General features: G+C 44.9%; 1 protein-coding gene across 1 annotated transcript in view; it reads right to left on the bottom strand.

Annotated features, from left to right (window-relative positions):
• Positions 1–11,162, bottom strand: part of chmp5b (charged multivesicular body protein 5b) — a 31,595-nt gene extending 20,433 nt beyond the window's left edge. Inside the window, exon 1 of the mRNA XM_038797594.1 lies at positions 10,990–11,162. Coding sequence (XP_038653522.1) covers positions 10,990–11,058 — 69 coding nt within the window. The 5' untranslated portion in view covers positions 11,059–11,162. The remainder of the gene's footprint in view (positions 1–10,989) is intronic.
• Between the last annotated feature and the right edge of the window lie 8,301 nt (positions 11,163–19,463).

Raw genomic sequence — 19,463 nt, 5'->3', positions numbered from 1 at the left:
TCTCCAGATTACTACCTGAGCCACGAGCTAATTGGCACAGGGTCAATAGGATTAAAGAGGTAAATGATTGGCTCAAAGGTTGGTGTGGGGGAAATGGATTTGAATATGCTGGGACCAGAGTCCTGGCGAATCAGGGGGTGAAACTAGAACTTGGAGGCATAGCCTCAAAATAAGGGGGAGCAGATTTAGGACAGAGTTGAGGAGGCACTTCTTCACCCAAAGGGTGGTGAATCTGTGGAATTCCCTGCCCAGAGAAGTTGAGGCTACCTCGTTAAATGTTTTTAAGGCAAAGATAGATAGATTTTTGCACAGTAAAGGAATTAAGGGTTATAGTGAGCAGGCGGATAACTGGAGCTGAGTCCACAAAAAGATCAGCCCTGATCTTATTGAATGGTGGAGCAGGCTCGAGGGGCCAGATGGCATACTCATGCTCCTAGTCCTTCTGTTCTTATCAGGAGAGGTTCGTAAAGTTTCCAGAACAAGTAATACAACAGAGTAAGAAAGCAGCAGAAATCTAACTTCAGGCACAGCAGATAAGAGGACCACAATGAGAAGGGTGGGAGGCATCATTGCAGGACTGAGGGCGTTGTACCTAAATGTACGCAGTGTACAAAACAAGGTAAATGAGCTTGTATCACAGTGAAATTGGTGGGTATGATGTTGTGGGCATCCCAGAGAAGTGGTTGCAAGTGGGTCAGGGCTGGGATCTAAATATCCAATATATGTCCTATCAAAAGGGCAGAGGGGACGGGCTTGCCTTGTTAGTAAGAAATTAAATCAATAGCAATAAGCAATGTAGGGTTAGAAGGTATAGAATCTGCGTGGGTAGAGTTGAGGAATCGCAAAGGAAAAAAGACCCTAATGGGAGTTATGTACAGGCCGCCCAGCAGTCGCTCCAGTACAGCTACAACTGGCATCTACCCGGCAAAATGGAAAATTGTCCAGGTGTGACTTGTCCACAAGAAACAGGACAAATCAAACCCAGCCAATTGCCACCCTATCAGTCTACTCTCCATCATCAGCAAAGTGATGGAAGGAGTCATCAACGGTGCTATCAAGTGGCACTTACTCAGCAATAACCTGCTCACAGACACTCAATTTGGGTTCTGCCAGGGTCACTAAACTCCTGACTTCATTACAGCCTTGGTCCAAACACAGACAAGAGCTGAATTCCCATTGACATCAAGGCCGTATTTGATAAACTATGGCACCAAGGAGCCAGAGCAAAACTGGAGTCAATTGGAATGGGCGGAAAAGTGTCCACTAGTTGGAGTCATACCTGGCACAAAGAAGATGGTTGTAGTGATTGGAGGTCAGTCATCTCAGTCCCGCGACATCACTGTTCCTCAGGGTAGTGTCCTAGGCCTAACCATCTTCAGCTGCTTTATCAATGACCTGCCTTCCATCATAAGGTCAGATGTGGGAATGTTCGCTGATGATTGCACACATGTTCAGCACCATTCACAACTCCTCAGATAATGAGACAAGTCCATGTCCAAATACAGCAAGATCTGGACAATATACAGGTTTGGGCTGACAAGTGGCAGGTTACATTCGTGCCACACAAGTGCCAGGCAATGACCATCTCCTAACCATCGCCTCTTGACATTCAATGGCATTGTCATCGCTGAATCCCCCACTATCAACATCCTGGGGGTTATCATTGATCAGAAACTAAACTGGACGAGCCATATTAATACCATGGCTACCCGAGCAGGTCAAAGGCTGGAAATCCTATGGCGAGTAACTCACCTCTTCAACCCCTCCCCCCCAAAAACCTGTCAAGCATCTACAAGGCACAAGTCAGGAGTATAATGGAATAGCCTCCACTTGCCTGGATGAATGCAGCTCCAACACTCAAGAAGCTCAACAGGACAAAGTAGCCGACCTGATTGCTACCCCTTCCACAAACATTCAAACCCTCCACCACCGACGAACATTGGCAGCCGTGTATACCATCTATAAGATGTACTGCAGTAATTCACCAAGGGTCCTTAGGCAGCACCTTCCCAACCCACGACCATCTAGAAGGACAAGAGCAGCAGATACTTGGGAACCCCACCACCTGGAGTTTCCCCTTTAAATCACTCACCACCCTGACTTGGAAATATATCACCCTTCCTTCACTGCCGCTGGGTCAAAATCATGGAACTCCCTCCGTACCAGCAGTGGGTGTACCTACACCTCAGGAGCTGCACCTCAGGACCTATACCTCAATAGTTCAAGAAGGGCAACTAGGGATGTGCAATGAATGCTGGCCTAACCAGCGACGCATCCCGTAAATGATTTTTTTTAAAGTCAGGAAGTAAGTCAGAAAATAAATCAGGAGAGAGAAAAGGCATTATTACAATAATCATGGGGGACTTCAGGTGGACTAGGAAAATCAGGTTGGTAGCAGATCCCAAGAAAAGAAATTAGTGGAATGTCTATGAGATGTTATTTGGAGCAGCTTTTTTTTTAAAAATAGAATTTGTTTTACAGAATCCCTAGTGCAGGAGGCGGGGCATTCGGACCATTCAGTCCCCATCGACCCTCCAAATGAGCACCCACCCAAAGCCCTATCCTCGTAACCCCATGTAACCGTTAGACACTAAGGGGCAATTTAGCATGGACAATCCACGTAATCTGCACATTTTTGGCCTGGGGGAGGAAACCGGAGCACCTGATGGAAACGCACACAGGCACTGGGAGAACATGCAAACTCCACAGAATCGCCCATGGTTAGAATGGAACCTGGGTCCCTGGCTGGGGGTCAGTGTTGGGATCACAATTATTCACAGTATACATTAACGATTTGGAAGAAGGAACAGAGGGCATTGTTGCTACGTTTGCAGATGAAACAAAGATATGTAGAGGGACAGGTTTTGTTGAGGATGCTTGGAGATGCAGAAGTACTTGGACAGGCTAGGAGAGTGGGTAAAGAAGTGGCAGATAGAATACTATGTGGAAAAGTTTAAGGTTATGCACTTTGATGGGAAGAATAGAGGCATAGACTAATATCTAAATGGAGAAAGGCTTCGGAAATCTGAAACACAAAGTCCTCATTTAGGATTCTCTTAAGGTTAACATGCAGGTTCAGTTGGTAGCTAAGGCGGCAAATGCAATGTTAGCATTCATTTCGAGTGGGCTGCAATTCAAGACCAGGGATGTACCGCTGAGGCTACATAAAGCTCTGGTCAGACTCCATTTGGAATATTGTGAGCAGTTTTGATCCCATATCTAAGGAAGGATATGCTGGCCTTGGAGGGGGTCCAGAGGAAGTTCACAAGAATGATAACGGGAATGAACTGCTGGTCATATGAGGAACAGTTGAGGACTCTGGGTCTACACCCAATGGTTCAGAATGATGAGAGGGGATCACAATGAAACTTACAGAATACTGAAAGGCCTAGATAGTGGATGTGGAGAAGATGTTTCCAATAGGAGAGACTAGAACTCCAAAGGTACAGCCTCAGACTTGAGGAACGATCCATTAAAACTGAGATGTGAAAGAATTTCTTCAGCCAGAAGGTGGTGAATTTGTGGAACTCATTGCTCATTTTGTGGAATTTGTGGAACTCATTGTTACTCATTCCCGTAACAGCCTCCCCGAACAGGCGCCGGAATGTGGCGACTAGGGGCTTTTCACAGTAACTTCATTGAAGCCTACTCGTGACAATAAGCCATTTTCATTTCATTTCATTGCAGGAAGGCTGTGGAGGCCAAGTCACAAGTGTCTTTAAGGCAGAGATAGATAGGTTCTTGATGAATAAGGGGATCAGGGGTTACGGGGAAAAGGGAGGAGAATAGGGATCAGCCATGATCGAACGGCGGAGCAGACTCGACGGGCCGACTGGCCTAATTATGCTCCTACGTCTTATGGCCTAAAACACAATGTTCCAACAGTACATGTTTTCTCCCCATGTAGGAAAGGCTGAAATGGAAACATTTTATATTCAAATATCCCCATGGTTCTAATACTCTCACCATTACAGAAACTCCCACTCCAACAGCAACCCCCCCAAAAAAGTTACTTTCTTCCTTCTGTGTCTCTGCAGCATCATTCCCCCACCCACAACCCCACGCTCAAGCCATTAGAATTTGAACAAAGTACAGCCCAGAACTGCCCACTTCTCTTCCAAAGATGAACTCACAAAATTAGTCAACACTTAGCAGCCCAGAGCTTAATCACAGAAATTACAGAACAAAACCCAAAGTAACCTTTCACTATGACAATTTATGCTGAAAAAGAGACATTCTGTCGAAGCTTTTCAGCTTGCACTTATCAGACAGATGCACAAATATCACATTTCAAAGGGAGAAACATTAACTTTGGATTTGCCCTTATTACGCAAAAGGCAAACTTGTTCTAAACCTATCTAAGCACTATCCTGACTTCTACACTGCCAGCCAGTCATACAAGTACACATCATCATGCTAATAACTGAAGAGACATGAAAACACTCCAGGTTGTAATCTAGCCAGGATGCTTCATTCCTATGGGTTTTTTTTTTATTGCTAGATTTCTCTGGGTCAATCAAAAAAACATTTTGTGCTGTAGGCACATTTAAAGTGTGCTCGCACCATATGCAAAAACAGTGACAGCCAAGAAGCATTGGACAAGCCCATCATTTTTCCAGCCTCAGTTACTTACTTTTCCATATCCTTTGATGCCTACCCTCTTTAAAAAATTACCACCTGCTTCAACAGCCTTCATTAATGTATTTTATAACTTTATGTTGAGAAATTCCAACCAACATCCTATATTAATACTCATTTTTAATTTCCTTTGTACTGGAATCTTTTGTTTGAATTAATTTTGTAAGCTGCCTTCATTTCCATGAACTTCAATTTATTTCCTGATACAATATTAGGAATCATTTTTATTATGTGCCTGTTTGCTCTCAAAAGCAACGTTATCTATTGGTCTCTACATACCAAGCTTAAAATAGTTGAAAAACTCAAATCTGGGTTGAACATACCAGATGCTGGAAAGCAGAAACCAAAACAGAAAATGCTGAAACATTTAGGTTAGGCCACATCTGTGCAGAAGTCAGAGAGGTTAACACTAAGGCATGGACCCTACATTAGAACATGATTTTTTACAGCTGAAGAGTATTTAAAAAGGAGCAGAATAAATAAGGGGGGGGGGGGGTGTGGTGGGGAGGTGGGCAAGAAACATCAACACATGAGACAACAGAAACAGAAAGACTTCACTTACATAATAAAGATGATAAGTTGCAGCAATGATATTAAACCAAGACGTGACCATAAAGACAACACAAATAAATTTAATCCAATTTAAATGTCCTTAACAATCTGGGAAATTATGGCTTGATATTCAGAATTGAAGCTGTGGTTCGAGGCATGCAACATTTCAGGTTACTTTAGTCTTGGTTAAATAGAGGTCCTACTACCTTCAATAGCAGGTTTGATAACAGAGTGGGACCTGTGAGTATAGAACACTGAAGATTCATGGGGAAATATGTTGCACTGGAGAATCAATTCTCATTAAAATGCCAAAAGTACAGGAAGCTGGCGGTGGGAATGGGGGAGGCTGATGACAGAAGGATCTTAAGCCTTCTGGTCATAGAAGTAGGATGGATCATTCTGGCAAAGCTTCCGCACTCAAAATGTCAACTTGCCTATTTACTCCATATATGTTGCTAAACCTGATAAATGTTTCCAGCATTTTCTCTTGCAGGTTTTCTACATTTGCAGTTTTTTGTTTTGTTTATATTGTTTAATTCAATGGCAGTCCTATTCCAGGAACATTTAACCTGAATTTCAGTGCATCTCTTTGATGCAATTTCCACTGTTTACCCTTATTGCTGTGCTTCACCATTCTTGTTTTAAAAAAAGTTTTTATTCTCCATTTTCACATTTTCCTCCAAAATTCCCACCCCACCCCCAAACAGTAAACGGTAACAAATACAAAGTCAATCCCCTTAACAATAACAACAATCCCATCCTCCCACCACCCCAAACAACGGACCACCTGTCAATATATGCATCCAATAAAACAAACCCTCCCACGGTGGAAACAGCAAAACAAAGGAGAAAAAAGAAAGGAGTCCGGGGCCGGCCATGGTCACCCTAGAGTTCCCTCCCCCCGTCACCCTAGAATCCACTCCCCCCCCCCCCCCCCCCACTCAACACCTTCCAACCTCCGAAAGAGTACCGTATGTGATACCCAAGAGTTGTAAACCCCCCCCCCCCCCCCCTCCAACTCCTCCCGCCCACTGCCTCATGCTTCACCATTCTTATGTAGTTTGCTAACACAGTTTACAACACCTGGCTCCAGTCCAAATCATTCCACATGAACTCCACCTCAAATTTCACCCATGATCACTAATATCTATGTTGTGTTTCCTGCTCTCTAGCTACACTGACTCGTTTAATTTCAAAGTTATCTTGGTCCTTAGCTCAATATCATGCTTAGTCTCCTGTGACACTTCAAAATATTTTTGTCCTTTCAGGGAACAAGGATCATGAGATTCCACAGCCATCAATGTCATTGCTCGATTTCTCTTCTTGTTCACTTTCTTAAACCCCACCTCTGCTTCCAAAACCCCACCTCTGCTTCCATAACCCCACCTGAATTTCATTATCCTCCCCTACCTTGCACCCCTCGATCCTTGAAAGATTCATCTACAGTAAGAGATTTAGCTTCACATTTCCACACCTCCCCAGTTTCAAACTCAATGAGTCCTGAATCCCCTGCAGAACTGTCTCTTTGTCCTCTCTTTAGTCTTTCTGATCCACCTAGTAACTTCCCTCCGGTCTTCTATCCCCTCATTCTTTTTGCTAAATGAGCCTGGTTTCTGCAGTCAGCAGCAAATGAACACTTTGTTCACGATGCTTACAGTTGTTCATTGACGTTGTGGGCTTTTGTGCAGCAACTTACAGTAATTAGAAACACTTTTCTAATTTTCTCCTGAGAGAAGGTTAAGAGGTAATTTGATCGAGCTGGCCAAAATCAGAAGGGGTCTGGACAGAATAGATAGACAGAGAGAAACTGTTCACTTTGGCAAAGGGGTCAAGAACCAGAGGACACTGATATAAAGTGATGGGCAAAACAACCAAAGACAACATGAGAAGCATTTATTTACAGTGAGCAGTTAAGGTCTAGAATGCATTACTTGAGTGTGTGTTGGAGGCAGACTCCACTGACTTCCAAAAGAGAAATGTGTAAACACTTGAAGAGAAAGCGTGTTCAGGGTTACAGGGAAAGTGCAGTGGTGTGGCACTAGCTAAATTGTTCTTGCAGAGAGGCAGCATGGACTTGATGGGCCAAATGGCCTCCTTTGCTGTGAACACTGATTTTCAGCATGGTCCGCTCTACAGAGATTCTGGAATCAGCATTTAAAAAAAAGCTGTAGCATGTTTCTTGAACCAGACTAAGAATCCTTATTGAACCACGGAGAGTCCAAATTAAGTGTAGTTAGCATATCTATTTCAATGTAAAATCATAAAAATATAAATCAAAATAAAGCGAGACAGATGATATTTAAAGAGACAAAGAAAAAGTAAAGCCACATCCCCTGAATGAACAGAAAATTCATGAATGAACAGAAATCAGTAAGTGATGCCATGGTGTGGTCTCTCCAGGAGATATCAGGAATGAGCTGGTGCTTGGGCGGCACAGTAGCACTACTGCTTCACAGCGCATAGGACCCGGGTTCGATTCCCAGCTTGGGTCACTGGCTGTGTGGAGTTTGCACGTTCTCCCCGTGTCTATGTGGGTTTCCTCCGGGTGCACCAGTTTCCTCCCACAAGTCCCAAATGACGTGCTAGTTAGGTGAATTGGACATTCTGAATTCTCCCAGTGTACCCAAATAGGCATCTAGGAGCCTTTCACAGTAACTTCATTGCAGTGTCAATGTAAGCCTACTCGTGACACTAATAAAGATTAGCTTGGAATGTCAACCCACTCTTCTTCTTCCACATTCTGCATCTATTCAATTTCTTGTACCATTTTGTACCTGCATCATCCACTACCTCCTCAGCTATACACATGTTCAGTGTCTTGTAAATGTCATCAAACACTCTCCAAGTCTCCTACTGACTCATACATATATCTGTCTAATCATTTCTCACTTTCAATTTCAGTATTTTATCGATCATTCTGGTTCCATTTTCGCATTAATTTTCCCTTCTATGTTTCTTTTTCCTTTTATTCTGTTCCATTTTAAAAAAAAATGCTGCTTATCTGCAATATCCTCATGTTCTGACATAGGGTGTGTACCGAAGTTAATCTGTCTGTTAATTTGCCACAGATACTCTCTGACCTGCTGTGTTTTCAGTTTTTTTTCTAGTTTAGAGCACCCAAACATCTGAAACAATTGCACCATTTTTTAGAGCAGAAACCACTGGATAAACAAAAGTTGGGAAATACCAAATGTTAACAAATGTTGCCTTTCGGATCCAATAAATATAACCAGTTTTTCCAGTTTCTTCAAGACTCAAACATGTATGTTTGTCTATTATCTCATCAGCTGCCTGTATTAGTTCTAAGCTTAGACTGGACTAGGGTTTTGTTTCTGACTGGCGGGGTGGTTAATAAGAGAGAGAAGGGGAGCTGGGGCCTTTTCATGACAAGTCAAAAAATTCTCTTTTGCTTTAGGTTCAGGCTTGTCCAACCTTTTTGTGTCGGGAGAGCCAAATTTCCATTTTTTTCTCACTCAAGGAGCCATGAACAAATTTCAGAAATATGAGGTCTGGCAATATTAAGCATTAATTTCAAAAAGTTGAACTATGACAAACAGGAACAGCTTGCCAAGCAAAAATAAGAACGAGTACGTTGCAGAACAAGTACTTTAAAATATAAAAAGATTCTCTTCAACCTCAAAGCATTTAAGTGGGTTTGCACCTAAACCTTTTCAACACCAAATTGCATTTTAATCCACGTCTGAGATTTTCCTCATGCATAGAAAACATTGAGCTTACAAGTCTTATCAGTATTAGCTCCATATTCTTGATCTTCCTTCTCTATTAGTGTACATACTGCAAGTATGAAGTTGTTCAAAGTCACTTCTCAATTACATGGGAGAACACTGGTAGGGCATTACAAAACTAAGAAGGCTGCCCAATGTTCAAGAACACCTGACCAGAGGGTTACCCAGCTGGGTATACACATCCCACCACCCATAAGCTATAGCACATTCAAAACTCTGTCTCTATCCTAACCTATATCAAGCTCAGCTCATCTAACATCACCGTGCTTGCTGACCTATATCCAAATGCCTCAATAACATTGCAAAAGGGGCACATAATTGACAAATGAACTTTAGTAAGAAAAATAAGGTGGTCACATATTACTGGGAAAGCAAGAATCAAAATGGGATAAAGCAGCAAAGTGATTGGTGAGTACACACACAAGTTACTAAAGGTTGTGGCTTAAATCAGTAGGTCATAAAAAAAATCCAACTCAGGTTTATTTCTGGAGCATAGAACTGAAATGTAGAGAAGTTCTACTCAACTCTTATTGAACGCTGGCCATACCACATGTGAAATACTGTGTACAGTTCTAGTTACCATGTTATATAAAAGATATTGGGGCATTGCAAGAGATTTACAAGGATGATGTCTGAAATGCAAGGTTATACCCAGCAGGAAAAAAACAGATTGGGTTGCTTGAAAAAAGACCCCGGGAGATAACAAAGAGGTTCTTTCATTTTGATAGAGTAGGCACGAAGCAGATATTTCCACTTATAGGGATGAGCAAAACTAGAGGCATAAATGTAAGGTAGTCACCAAGAAATTAAATAGTGAACTCAGAAGAAACATCTTTACCCAAAGAGAGTGGTGAGAACTCTCTACCACAGGGCGTATGAGGTGATTCGTGGATGAATGTGCATGTGACAGGAGAAGAAAAAGAGGGTTATTGCTGATAACAGAGAGGACAGGTGGGCAGAGGCTCAAGTGTAATAATAATAGTTATTATTGTCACAAGTAGGCTTACATTAACACTGCAATTAAGTGAAAATCCCCTAGTCACCACACTCCGAGCCCTGTTCACATACACTGAGTGAGAATTCAGAATGTCCAAATTACCTAATTTGGGACTTGTGGAAGGAAACCAGAACACCCTCAGGAAACCCACACAGACACAGGGAGAACATGCAGACTCCACATAGACAGTGACCCAAGCCGGAATCGAGCCCGGGACCCTGGCGCTTTGAAGCAACAGTGTTAACCACCGCAAATAGAAACAACAACATGGAGTTGTCGGACAGGATATCCCATTTCGGTGCTGTATACGCCATGCAATTTAAATTCTCATTCTCACAATTAAATTCCTTTATGCTCTTTCAAACTTCTTCCAGCCATACAACACTCCTGCAATTCAGCATTGCTGACACTAGCATCTCCTACAATTCCTTTGTATCACTGTTTTCAGACATACTTTTAACTGCTTACACTCATGTTCTGGAATTCCTTCTCGAATTGCCCCCACCTATCCCCCTATTCATGATCTCTACTAATCTAATATGCTGAGGGACTGCCGCAGTGTTGGAGTTATCATCTTTTGGTGGTGACATGTAAGGTAGCTTCTGCTGTCTCAGGTGGATGTAAAAGATCCCATGGCACTATTTGACAGCAAAGCAGGAGAGGCATCCCCAGTGTCCTAGTCAACACCTACACAGAGATGAGCTAGTTATTTATTTCTGTAGGATGTTGCTGTAGGTAAACTGGGTGCTGTGATTCTTACAAGTGAATCTTCTTCAAAACTAATTCATTAAGCCAGTTACACTGGACTCTTGGAAGATGGTCCATTAATGCAAGTCTTTGCGAGGATACAAGCGGCTGCATTGAAAACGGACTGTCCTCACTAAGCCCTGGGCACAGTCCTCGCAGAGGGTCTGCCCCCAGAGCCCAGCCCGGCTCGGCCCAGCCCCAATGGAAACCGACTCCACTTCTTCCGGATTCCGGCCGCTCCACTTCCCAAGGCCCTGGCCTCCGGGCCGCTCGCTCCCTCCCGCACACCCCGGGGCTCCCCGCACTCACATTCCCGATACAATCCGTCAGATTGGGCGGCGGGGCCTTGGGCTTGCCCCTTCCAAACAGCCGGTTCATGGCGACAGCAACAAAACAATATATCCACCCGACCCAACAGCACCGACGTCACAACAGGTGTGGGCGGACCCCGGAAACACGTGATTAATGACGCAGAGCGCTCTGACGACCATCTTCGGCTAACGTCAGCGCGTAACCGTCATGATGTGTATCAATGCAGAGTGGCTGCAGTACAGCATCTGAAGCAACAGGGGTCAGCAAAGAGCAGCATTGCATTGATGGGTTGTGATTTGACCTCATGTGGGTCAAGTGCGAGGATTCTCGTTATGGATAGGTCAAGATGAACATTGATAAAAATGCAGAAACTGTGGGACAAGTGGCTGATGCCACTTAATGCACAATAGTGCTAAATTTTATTTCTCATAGAATCCCTACAGGGTAGAAGAAGGCCACTCGGCCCATCAAAGAACACAGAACTCCAATATCAAATCAAGGGTACAATTCTAAAGGGGCGCATGAGCATAAATAATTGCAAGTGGCATGACAGGTTAAGAAAGTGGTAGTGAATCTGTGGAATTCTTTACCTCAGAGAGCTGTCCGCTGGAACATTCTTAACCACCAGGGCCAAGGCTGAGGTAGACCGATTTTTAATCAGTAAGGGATGTCATGATATGCAAACATGCAGCTAATGAACACATAGAATAGGACATGACCAATGAGCAGTCAGGACACTCAGGGGTGGTATCTCACTTTAAAAGGGATGAGGCACTCACACCCCGCCTCTTTCTACAGACCAACATCTACAGAGTGAGACAGGGTGTATCCTCAGCATCACACCCCACCACGTGGCTTAGAGCAAGGCTGGTTCAGTTAGACTGAGTTACTACATTTAGATTAGCAGAGAGTCGAACTCACTGAGAACTGTACTAATAGTTCAATAAAACACATTGAACTCACTTCAAAGTCTGGAGCATCTTTTACTCAAAACTATCAAGTGGCAGCTTGTGTTATTCCAAATTACATAACACAACAAGGGAATCAAGGGTATGGAGATAAGGCGGGGAAGTGAAGTTGAGTTATATAAGATCAGCCATGATCTCACTGAACAGCAGAGCAGATCCGCCGGGCTGAATGGTCTACTTCTGTTCTTGTGTCTTGTAATCTTATTAAAGTTTGCAGCATTCTAGACTTTATTAATAAGGGCATAGAGTACAAAAAGAAGGAAGCAATGTTAAACTTGTACGGAACACTTGTTTGGCCTCAACTGGAGTATTGTGTACATTTCTTGGCACCACACTGAAGGAAAGATGTGAAGACATTAGAGAGAGTGCAGGAAAGATTCATAAGGCTGGTCACAGGGATGAGGAACTTCTATTTGGATAGATTAGAGAAGTGAGTCTGGTTTCACTGAGGAGAAGGTTGAGAGGAGAAATGTTAGAGGTATTCAAAATCATGAGGGGTCTGGATACAGTAGATGAGAAAAAGCTTCTCATTGGTGGAAGGATCAAGAACGAAAAGGTACAGATTTCAGGGAATTGATAAAAGAAGCAATAGAGTCATGAGGTGAAACTTTTCCATGAAGCAAGTGATGATGCACGGCCTGGGGAGACACGGTGGTATTATCACTAGACTAGTAATCCAGAGACCCAGGGTATTGCTTTGGGGACCCAGTTCAAACCCCACCACGTTGAAATTTGAATTCAATAAAAATCTGGAATTAAAAGTCTAATGATAACAACAATACCATTGTCAATTGTTGTAAAAACATATCTGGTTCACTGGTGTCCTTTAGGGAAGGAAATCTACCATCTTTACCTGGTCTGGTCTACATGTGACTCCAGACATGAGGGGTGTGATCTACCAGCCACGCTGTGCCCGAAAAGCAGCATGCCACAGCACAACATAGTCAGTAAATGACGGGAGACCCCACTCCCGGGATTTACCCGGCTCACCACACGTTGTGAGATCTAATGAGATCTTGTGAGACGTCAAAATGTGCAGCCCACCCATTATGGAGGGCAGGGATGTCAGCGGGGGAGGGGGGGGGGATGCAGGATTTGCGTTGTAACAGGAAGGGGAACCAGCCACAAGAGCTCGGTATCGTTCAAAATGGCAGCCTGATAGCATGATTTGGAACAGAACCCCGGGATCTCCCCGCCATACATAAATGTTTAATGCAAGGGAAGTGAATCGGTCCTGGACACCGCTCTAATCGCCAGCACAGACCAGGACTGATTCAGATCTGGCGGGAGAACATAGGCTGGAATCTCCCTCTGTTCACATCAGTGGAATTCTCTGGCCCGCTGCAGTGAACAAGTTTCGACTGAGCGCTGAATTCTCCGTTCTCGCTGGCAGGGGTGGTGGGACAAACTCAGATTGGAGAGTTCTGGCCATAGACTCCCAAAAGGAGGATCCTGCCCACCACAAGGAAAGAATCTCAGCTCAGAAAATCAAGTTATAGAGTCAGTTTGGTGTAGTTTAAAAATTACAAATGGTGAAAAACATTAGTTTATAGGGGAATGGTGTGCACGTCCCCTAATAGGAGTTGTAGTGTTGGACAGACTAAAAATCAGGTCATTGGAAGTGCATGTAATAAAGGTCATACAGATATCACGGGGGACTTTAATTTTTATATGGACTGGGCAAACCACATTTTCAGTAATTGTGTGGACAACAAATTCATGAAATGAATTCAAGATAATTTTCTAGATCAGTATCTCAAAGAACCAAAACTTGAACTGACTAGTTTAGATCTATCTCATGAAAACCTACAAAATATTTCAAGTGATATACAGAGTAGGGGCAGGTGAAGTGTTCCCCTGGTTGGGGAATCTAAAACTGGGGGACACCCTTTCAAAATAATGGAAGCTACTTAGCACTGAGAAGAGAAGAATTTTGTTCACTCGGAAGGTGATGAATCTTTGGAATTCTTTACCCCAGGGGACTATGGAAGCTCGATCATTCAGTATTGTGGTGACTGTATAACCTATAAATCCACACTGTATATTACTGTGTCCCTGTGGGCTCCATCTGTGAGCCGTTGCGCGGCTCTGCCCACAGGGGGAGATGAGGAGCATGTACAGGGCTCTGCCCTTGGCTCCACCCCCAGCAGGAAGTATAAAGTGCTGCGGTCTTGCGAGCCTGCCTTTAGTTCAGTTAGTCACAGGCAGGCTCAGTTGTAAATCGATTAAAGCCACAGTTTATTTCACTCGTGTCTATGAATGAATTGATGGTCGCATCAATTATGTTTACAGTAGAGATTAACAGATTTGTAAATACCATTGACACAAAGGGAAATGAGGATACTGTGGGAAAATGTAGTAAAGAAGTAGTAATCAGCCATGAACATATTGAATGATGGAGCAGGTTCGAAGAGCTGAATGGCCTATTCCTGTTCCTATGGCCCTATATAGCATTAGGAATGTAGACAGAATCAATAATTGGTAAACAAGCCTCTGGCGAGGAGTGATCATAATATGAGAACTTTAGATTGAATGTAAGGGTGATTTAGTTAAGTTTGAGGGTACCATGAAGAGCTTGCTATCTCCACCGCCTCTGCTCCATCTTGCTGTTGTGCTTCAAGATCTGCTGCCTCCATATCTGTTGTCGCCGTTGTGTGGACAGGTCACCACATCCTCTGTTCTCAATGTGTGGGCACAGCAGCATGACTGCTACATACAGGAATTCACCAAAACACCTCCAAAACATCTCCCAAACACCACCAAAACACCTCCAAAACATCTCCCAAACACCACCAAAACACCTCCAAAACATCTCCCAAACACCACCAAAACACCTCCAAAACATCTCCCAAACACCACCAAAACACCTCCAAAACATCTCCCAAACACCACCAAAACACCTACAAAACATCTCCCAAACACCACCAAAACACCTCCAAAACATCTCCCAAACACCACCAAAACACCTCCAAAACATCTCCCAAACACCACCAAAACACCTCCAAAACATCTCCCAAACACCACCAAAACACCTCCAAAACATCTCCCAAACACCACCAAAACACCTACAAAACATCTCCCAAACACCACCAAAACACCTCCAAAACATCTCCCAAACACCACCAAAACACCTCCAAAACATCTCCCAAACACCACCAAAACACCTCCAAAACATCTCCCAAACACCACCAAAACACCTACAAAACATCTCCCAAACACCACCAAAACACCTCCAAAACACACGTGTACTTTCAGATATATTGGAAACCTTCAAAATCACCTTAGCTGCCAGTAGGGTGTCTGACCTTTAAATAACAGGGCCTATCTTGCAGCATCATCCTTGTTTTGCCTTCTGTGAACAATGAATTGGTGGCACAGTGGCAGTGGCTAGCACTGCTACCTCACAGCACCAGGGTCCGGGGTTCAATTCCAGCCTCGGGTGACTGTGTGGAGTTTTCACTTTGTCTCCGTGTCTGAGTGGGTTTCCTCCGGGTGCCCCTGTTTCCTCCCACAGTCCAAAGATGTGCACGTTAGGTGGCTTGGCCATGCTAAATTGCCCCTTAGTATCCAAAAGGTTAGGTGGGGTTACTGAGTTACGGGGATAGGGTGGGGCTCTTTCAATGGGTCGGTGCAGATTCCATGGGCCGAGTGGCCTCCTTCTGCACTGTAGGGCGTCGATGAAGTCTATGAATTTGTTCACTGCACCTTTGTTGTCAAAGTTGGATCCTGGATCAAAGTTAAAGTAAATGTAAGGAAGAGATAGACAGATTTTTAATCAGTAATGAGTTGAAGGGTTCTGGAGAATGGGTGGGAAAGTGGAGTTGAAGCCGAAAGTAGATAAGCCGGGATCGTATTAAATGATGCTTCAGGCTCGAGGGGCCGAATTGCCTATTGCTGCTCCTAGTTCTTATTTCCCTCAAGGCCCCCTTACCACTGCTATGTGAGCCAAATCTGCACTCAGAAAATTTTAAGGGGCTTGACTAGTTTGATGCTGGGAAGATTAATGGACACCAGTGGCCTCCATGTAGGCCCCTTTAAACAGTGGTATCTACAGCCCCAACACTAGAAGTCTGAGCTAGCAAATGCCATTGTAAGTTCCCACTACAGTATTCAGACTGTGATGGAAGCTTTTTGATTGATTGATTGGTTAATCGATTTATTGTCACATGTACCGAAGTACAACAAAAAGTATTTTTCTGTGGCCAAGGGAACATACACATTACATATATAGTAGACAAAAAAATAATCAACAAAGTACATTGACAAACAGTACATCGACAAATAGTTTTTTTAAGTTATCAGAGTTCCAAAGCAAGAGCTCAGACTGTGGACAGGGGCAAACCCCTAATCCAGCTCTTTGTCTGCTCCAATATCCAATTCAAATTGAATCGAATTCATGGTCCCCACAAGAGAGACATACCAGATCCAGGCATTACACCTGATCTCACACTCATCTTAGCCAAAAGGCCAAGCAGCGAAACATCGACAAAGTGATTGGTTACAGTGCGGAACAAGGGACCAAACAAAGCAAATACATGAGCAAGAGCAGCATTGGACATTGTGAATAGTGTTCTTACAGGAAACAGATCAATCTGAGGGAGAGTCGTTGAGGAATCTAGTAGCTGTGGGAAGGAAGCTGTTCCGTTGTCTGGATGTGCGGGTCTTCAGACTTCTGTACCTTCTGCCTGATGGAAGGGTCTGGAAGAAGGCAATGCCTGGGTGGGAGGGGTCTCTGATAATGCTGTCTGCCTTCCTGAGGCAGCGGGAGGTGTAGACAGAATCAATGGGAGGGTGGCAAGCTTGTGTGATGTGTTGGGTTGAGTTCACCACACTCCGCAGTTTCTTGCGATCTTGGACCAAGCAGTTGCCATAACAAGCTGTGATGCAGCCGGATAGGATGCTCTCTGTGGCACATCTTTTGAGGTTTGTGAGAGTCGATGCAGACATGCCAAATTTCTTTAGCTTCCATAGGAAGCTTCGTTGTTGGGCTTTCTTGACTGTTGCATCAACATGAATGGACCAGGACATGGTGATGGTGACCCCCATGAACCTAAAGCTATCGACCATCTCTACTTCAGAGCAATTGATGTAGACGTGAGGAGGCCCGGCGGGGGGGGGGGGGGGGTTGCATGCTACGCTTCCTGAAGTCGACGATCAGTTCCTTGGTCTTGCCGACATTTCGAGAGAGGTTGTTTTCGCTACACCATGCAACCAAGTGATCTATCTCCATTCTATTGTCTGATTTGTCGTTATTTTTCTGCTACTTAATTTAAAATCCGTAGAACCCCTACAATGCAGAAGGAGGTTATTTGACCCATCGAGTCTGCACCGACCCTTTGAAAGAGCCCCCTACCATTCTCCGGCCCTAATTCTGTAACCCCGTGCACCGATCATGACCAATCCACCTAACCTACACATCTTTGGGTTCCTGTTTACTTTTCAATGCAAGCTATGACATTGACAACAGATGCTGGATATCTGAAATAGGAACATAAATGGTTGGAAAAACGCTGCGGGCCTGGCAGCATCTGTGGAGAGTGAAACAGACACATTTTGAATCGTACATGACTCTTCCTCAGAAGTTCTCAATGCCTCATAATGATTCCACAAATGTGCTGATGGATGTTGTTATTCTAAACCAGGCCCCCAAATTTTGGTGTGTTCCAGTTAGGGACCAGTAACTATTTGTTTAAAACAGACAAAGTTTGAAATCTAAGGTACTTACTAAGAGAAGAAAGGCTCAAGATTCGCCAGGTTCTGAACAAACAAGATATACTTTATTTTACACATTCAGAAAAATAAAACAATTTACAATTTCTACCTTATACGTAAACATTCGGAATTAACATGAGGTACATGTGGATTAACAGGCAACTGTGACCGAACACACCACACTCCACAATAAATGGCAGCTGCACCCAAGGAAGAACCCATGAATTTCAGCAACCAACCCAAAGTCTGTGGCGGGATTGTCCCTCTGGTGATGCCAGACTCGCGAAACATGATTGAGTGGAGAATTGTGCGTGAGCTGAAAATCGTGACCGGCATCGTGTGCCTGACAGAATGCCGTGCTCCGGTTCTGAGACAGCAGCGTGAATGCATTCTACTCTGTACGTACAGTAAACGCAATTGGCTTATCATTAACGGGCCTGACCCGGTATCCTCCGGGGCTCCCGTGTGGCTCCGCGTCCACCAGGAGGAATTACTGACAGCGGGTTTCATTTGTGATTTTAAAAATCTGGAAACAGGCGCCATGGCTGCTGAGGGAGAGAGAGGAGGTAGGACATGTTTCCAGAGGCGTGACCATGGGCTGCCAGTCCTGTTGCTAACATGGCTGGCTGGGGATTGGGCGCTGCCAGGGCCAGGAGGCAGGGGAGTCGCGGGAGGTGACGGGGTGACCAGGGGATGGGCCGTGAGATCTGGGTAACCTTCTCGGAACAGGGTGTCCAGGTAGAGACAGACACTGCCGTAGCCTGCAAGGCAGCCATTTTGCTGCGCACCCCACTGACCGCCCAACGTGGCCTGTGGTTGCGCAGAGTAGCATCGGCCATATGGGTGCCCCACACCACCACCCCCACCGACCCTCTTCCTGCCCCCCATCGGCATGCAATCACGTGGCCCGCCCAAGGGGAACGACCACATTAGCCCCCACAGGAGGGTGCCAGATGGGGGCCGTGGAGCTTACCACTGGCATGGATAGAGCCAGCCACAGGTACCTTTCTGGCAGGGATGGGTGCCTGCCACCAGGGATGGGTGCTGGACAAGGGCAAAGAGCCAGAGGGAACAGACGGGCTGGGTGTGGTCATTGGGGAGTGGGGGACTTGCGGGGACAGGCACTGCAGTGCAGACCACAGCCATCGTGTAGCCCATTACACCAGGTTCAGCACGGGGGGTACGCATCATGCTAACATGTCTACCTTTCACCTCCTGCAGACAATGGACTTCAGAATCCAAACATGAATGGTGGCCTTCATCCTAGCCACCCCAGCCCTTTGGGATGCACTGCAGCTGTGCGAGCAGGAGCTGCACGGGGAGGACCCAGCAGCAGTAGAGCCTGCCCCAGAGGAACAGGAGGCAGCCAGTGACAATGGAGAGCTGGCCACTGACAAGCCGAGGAGGAAGTGGGAAGGTGATGCCGCATCAGGCCCATGAGTACCGGCAGCGCTTGTCATTCAAGGAACTGCCGGACTGGGTATGCCGTCGAAGCAGGGATACCATACAACATATCTGCTGGATCATGGTGCACCTTGAACTGCGGGGATATGGGGGAGGACACCCCCTTCCAGTGGCTGTCAAGGTTTCGGTCACCCTGAACATTTATCCAACAGGGTCCTTCCAGGCGACGAGTGGGGACCTGTCAGGTGTGGTGATATGCCTGTTCTGTATATAGTTCTGTATATAGTTAGCAATACGACCTGCAACCAGCTGGTGGCAATAGAAGATCTATCACATGACTCGAAACTCCCGACAGTTGATAGTAAGACATACAAGAGGATAGTCGTA

The sequence above is a fragment of the Scyliorhinus canicula genome, chromosome 5 (genome assembly GCF_902713615.1).
Source record: "Scyliorhinus canicula chromosome 5, sScyCan1.1, whole genome shotgun sequence".
NCBI classification, from domain to species: domain Eukaryota; kingdom Metazoa; phylum Chordata; class Chondrichthyes; order Carcharhiniformes; family Scyliorhinidae; genus Scyliorhinus; species Scyliorhinus canicula.
The sequence above is the reverse complement of the archived record's forward strand: the minus strand, read 5'-3'. Positions and strand labels throughout refer to the sequence as shown.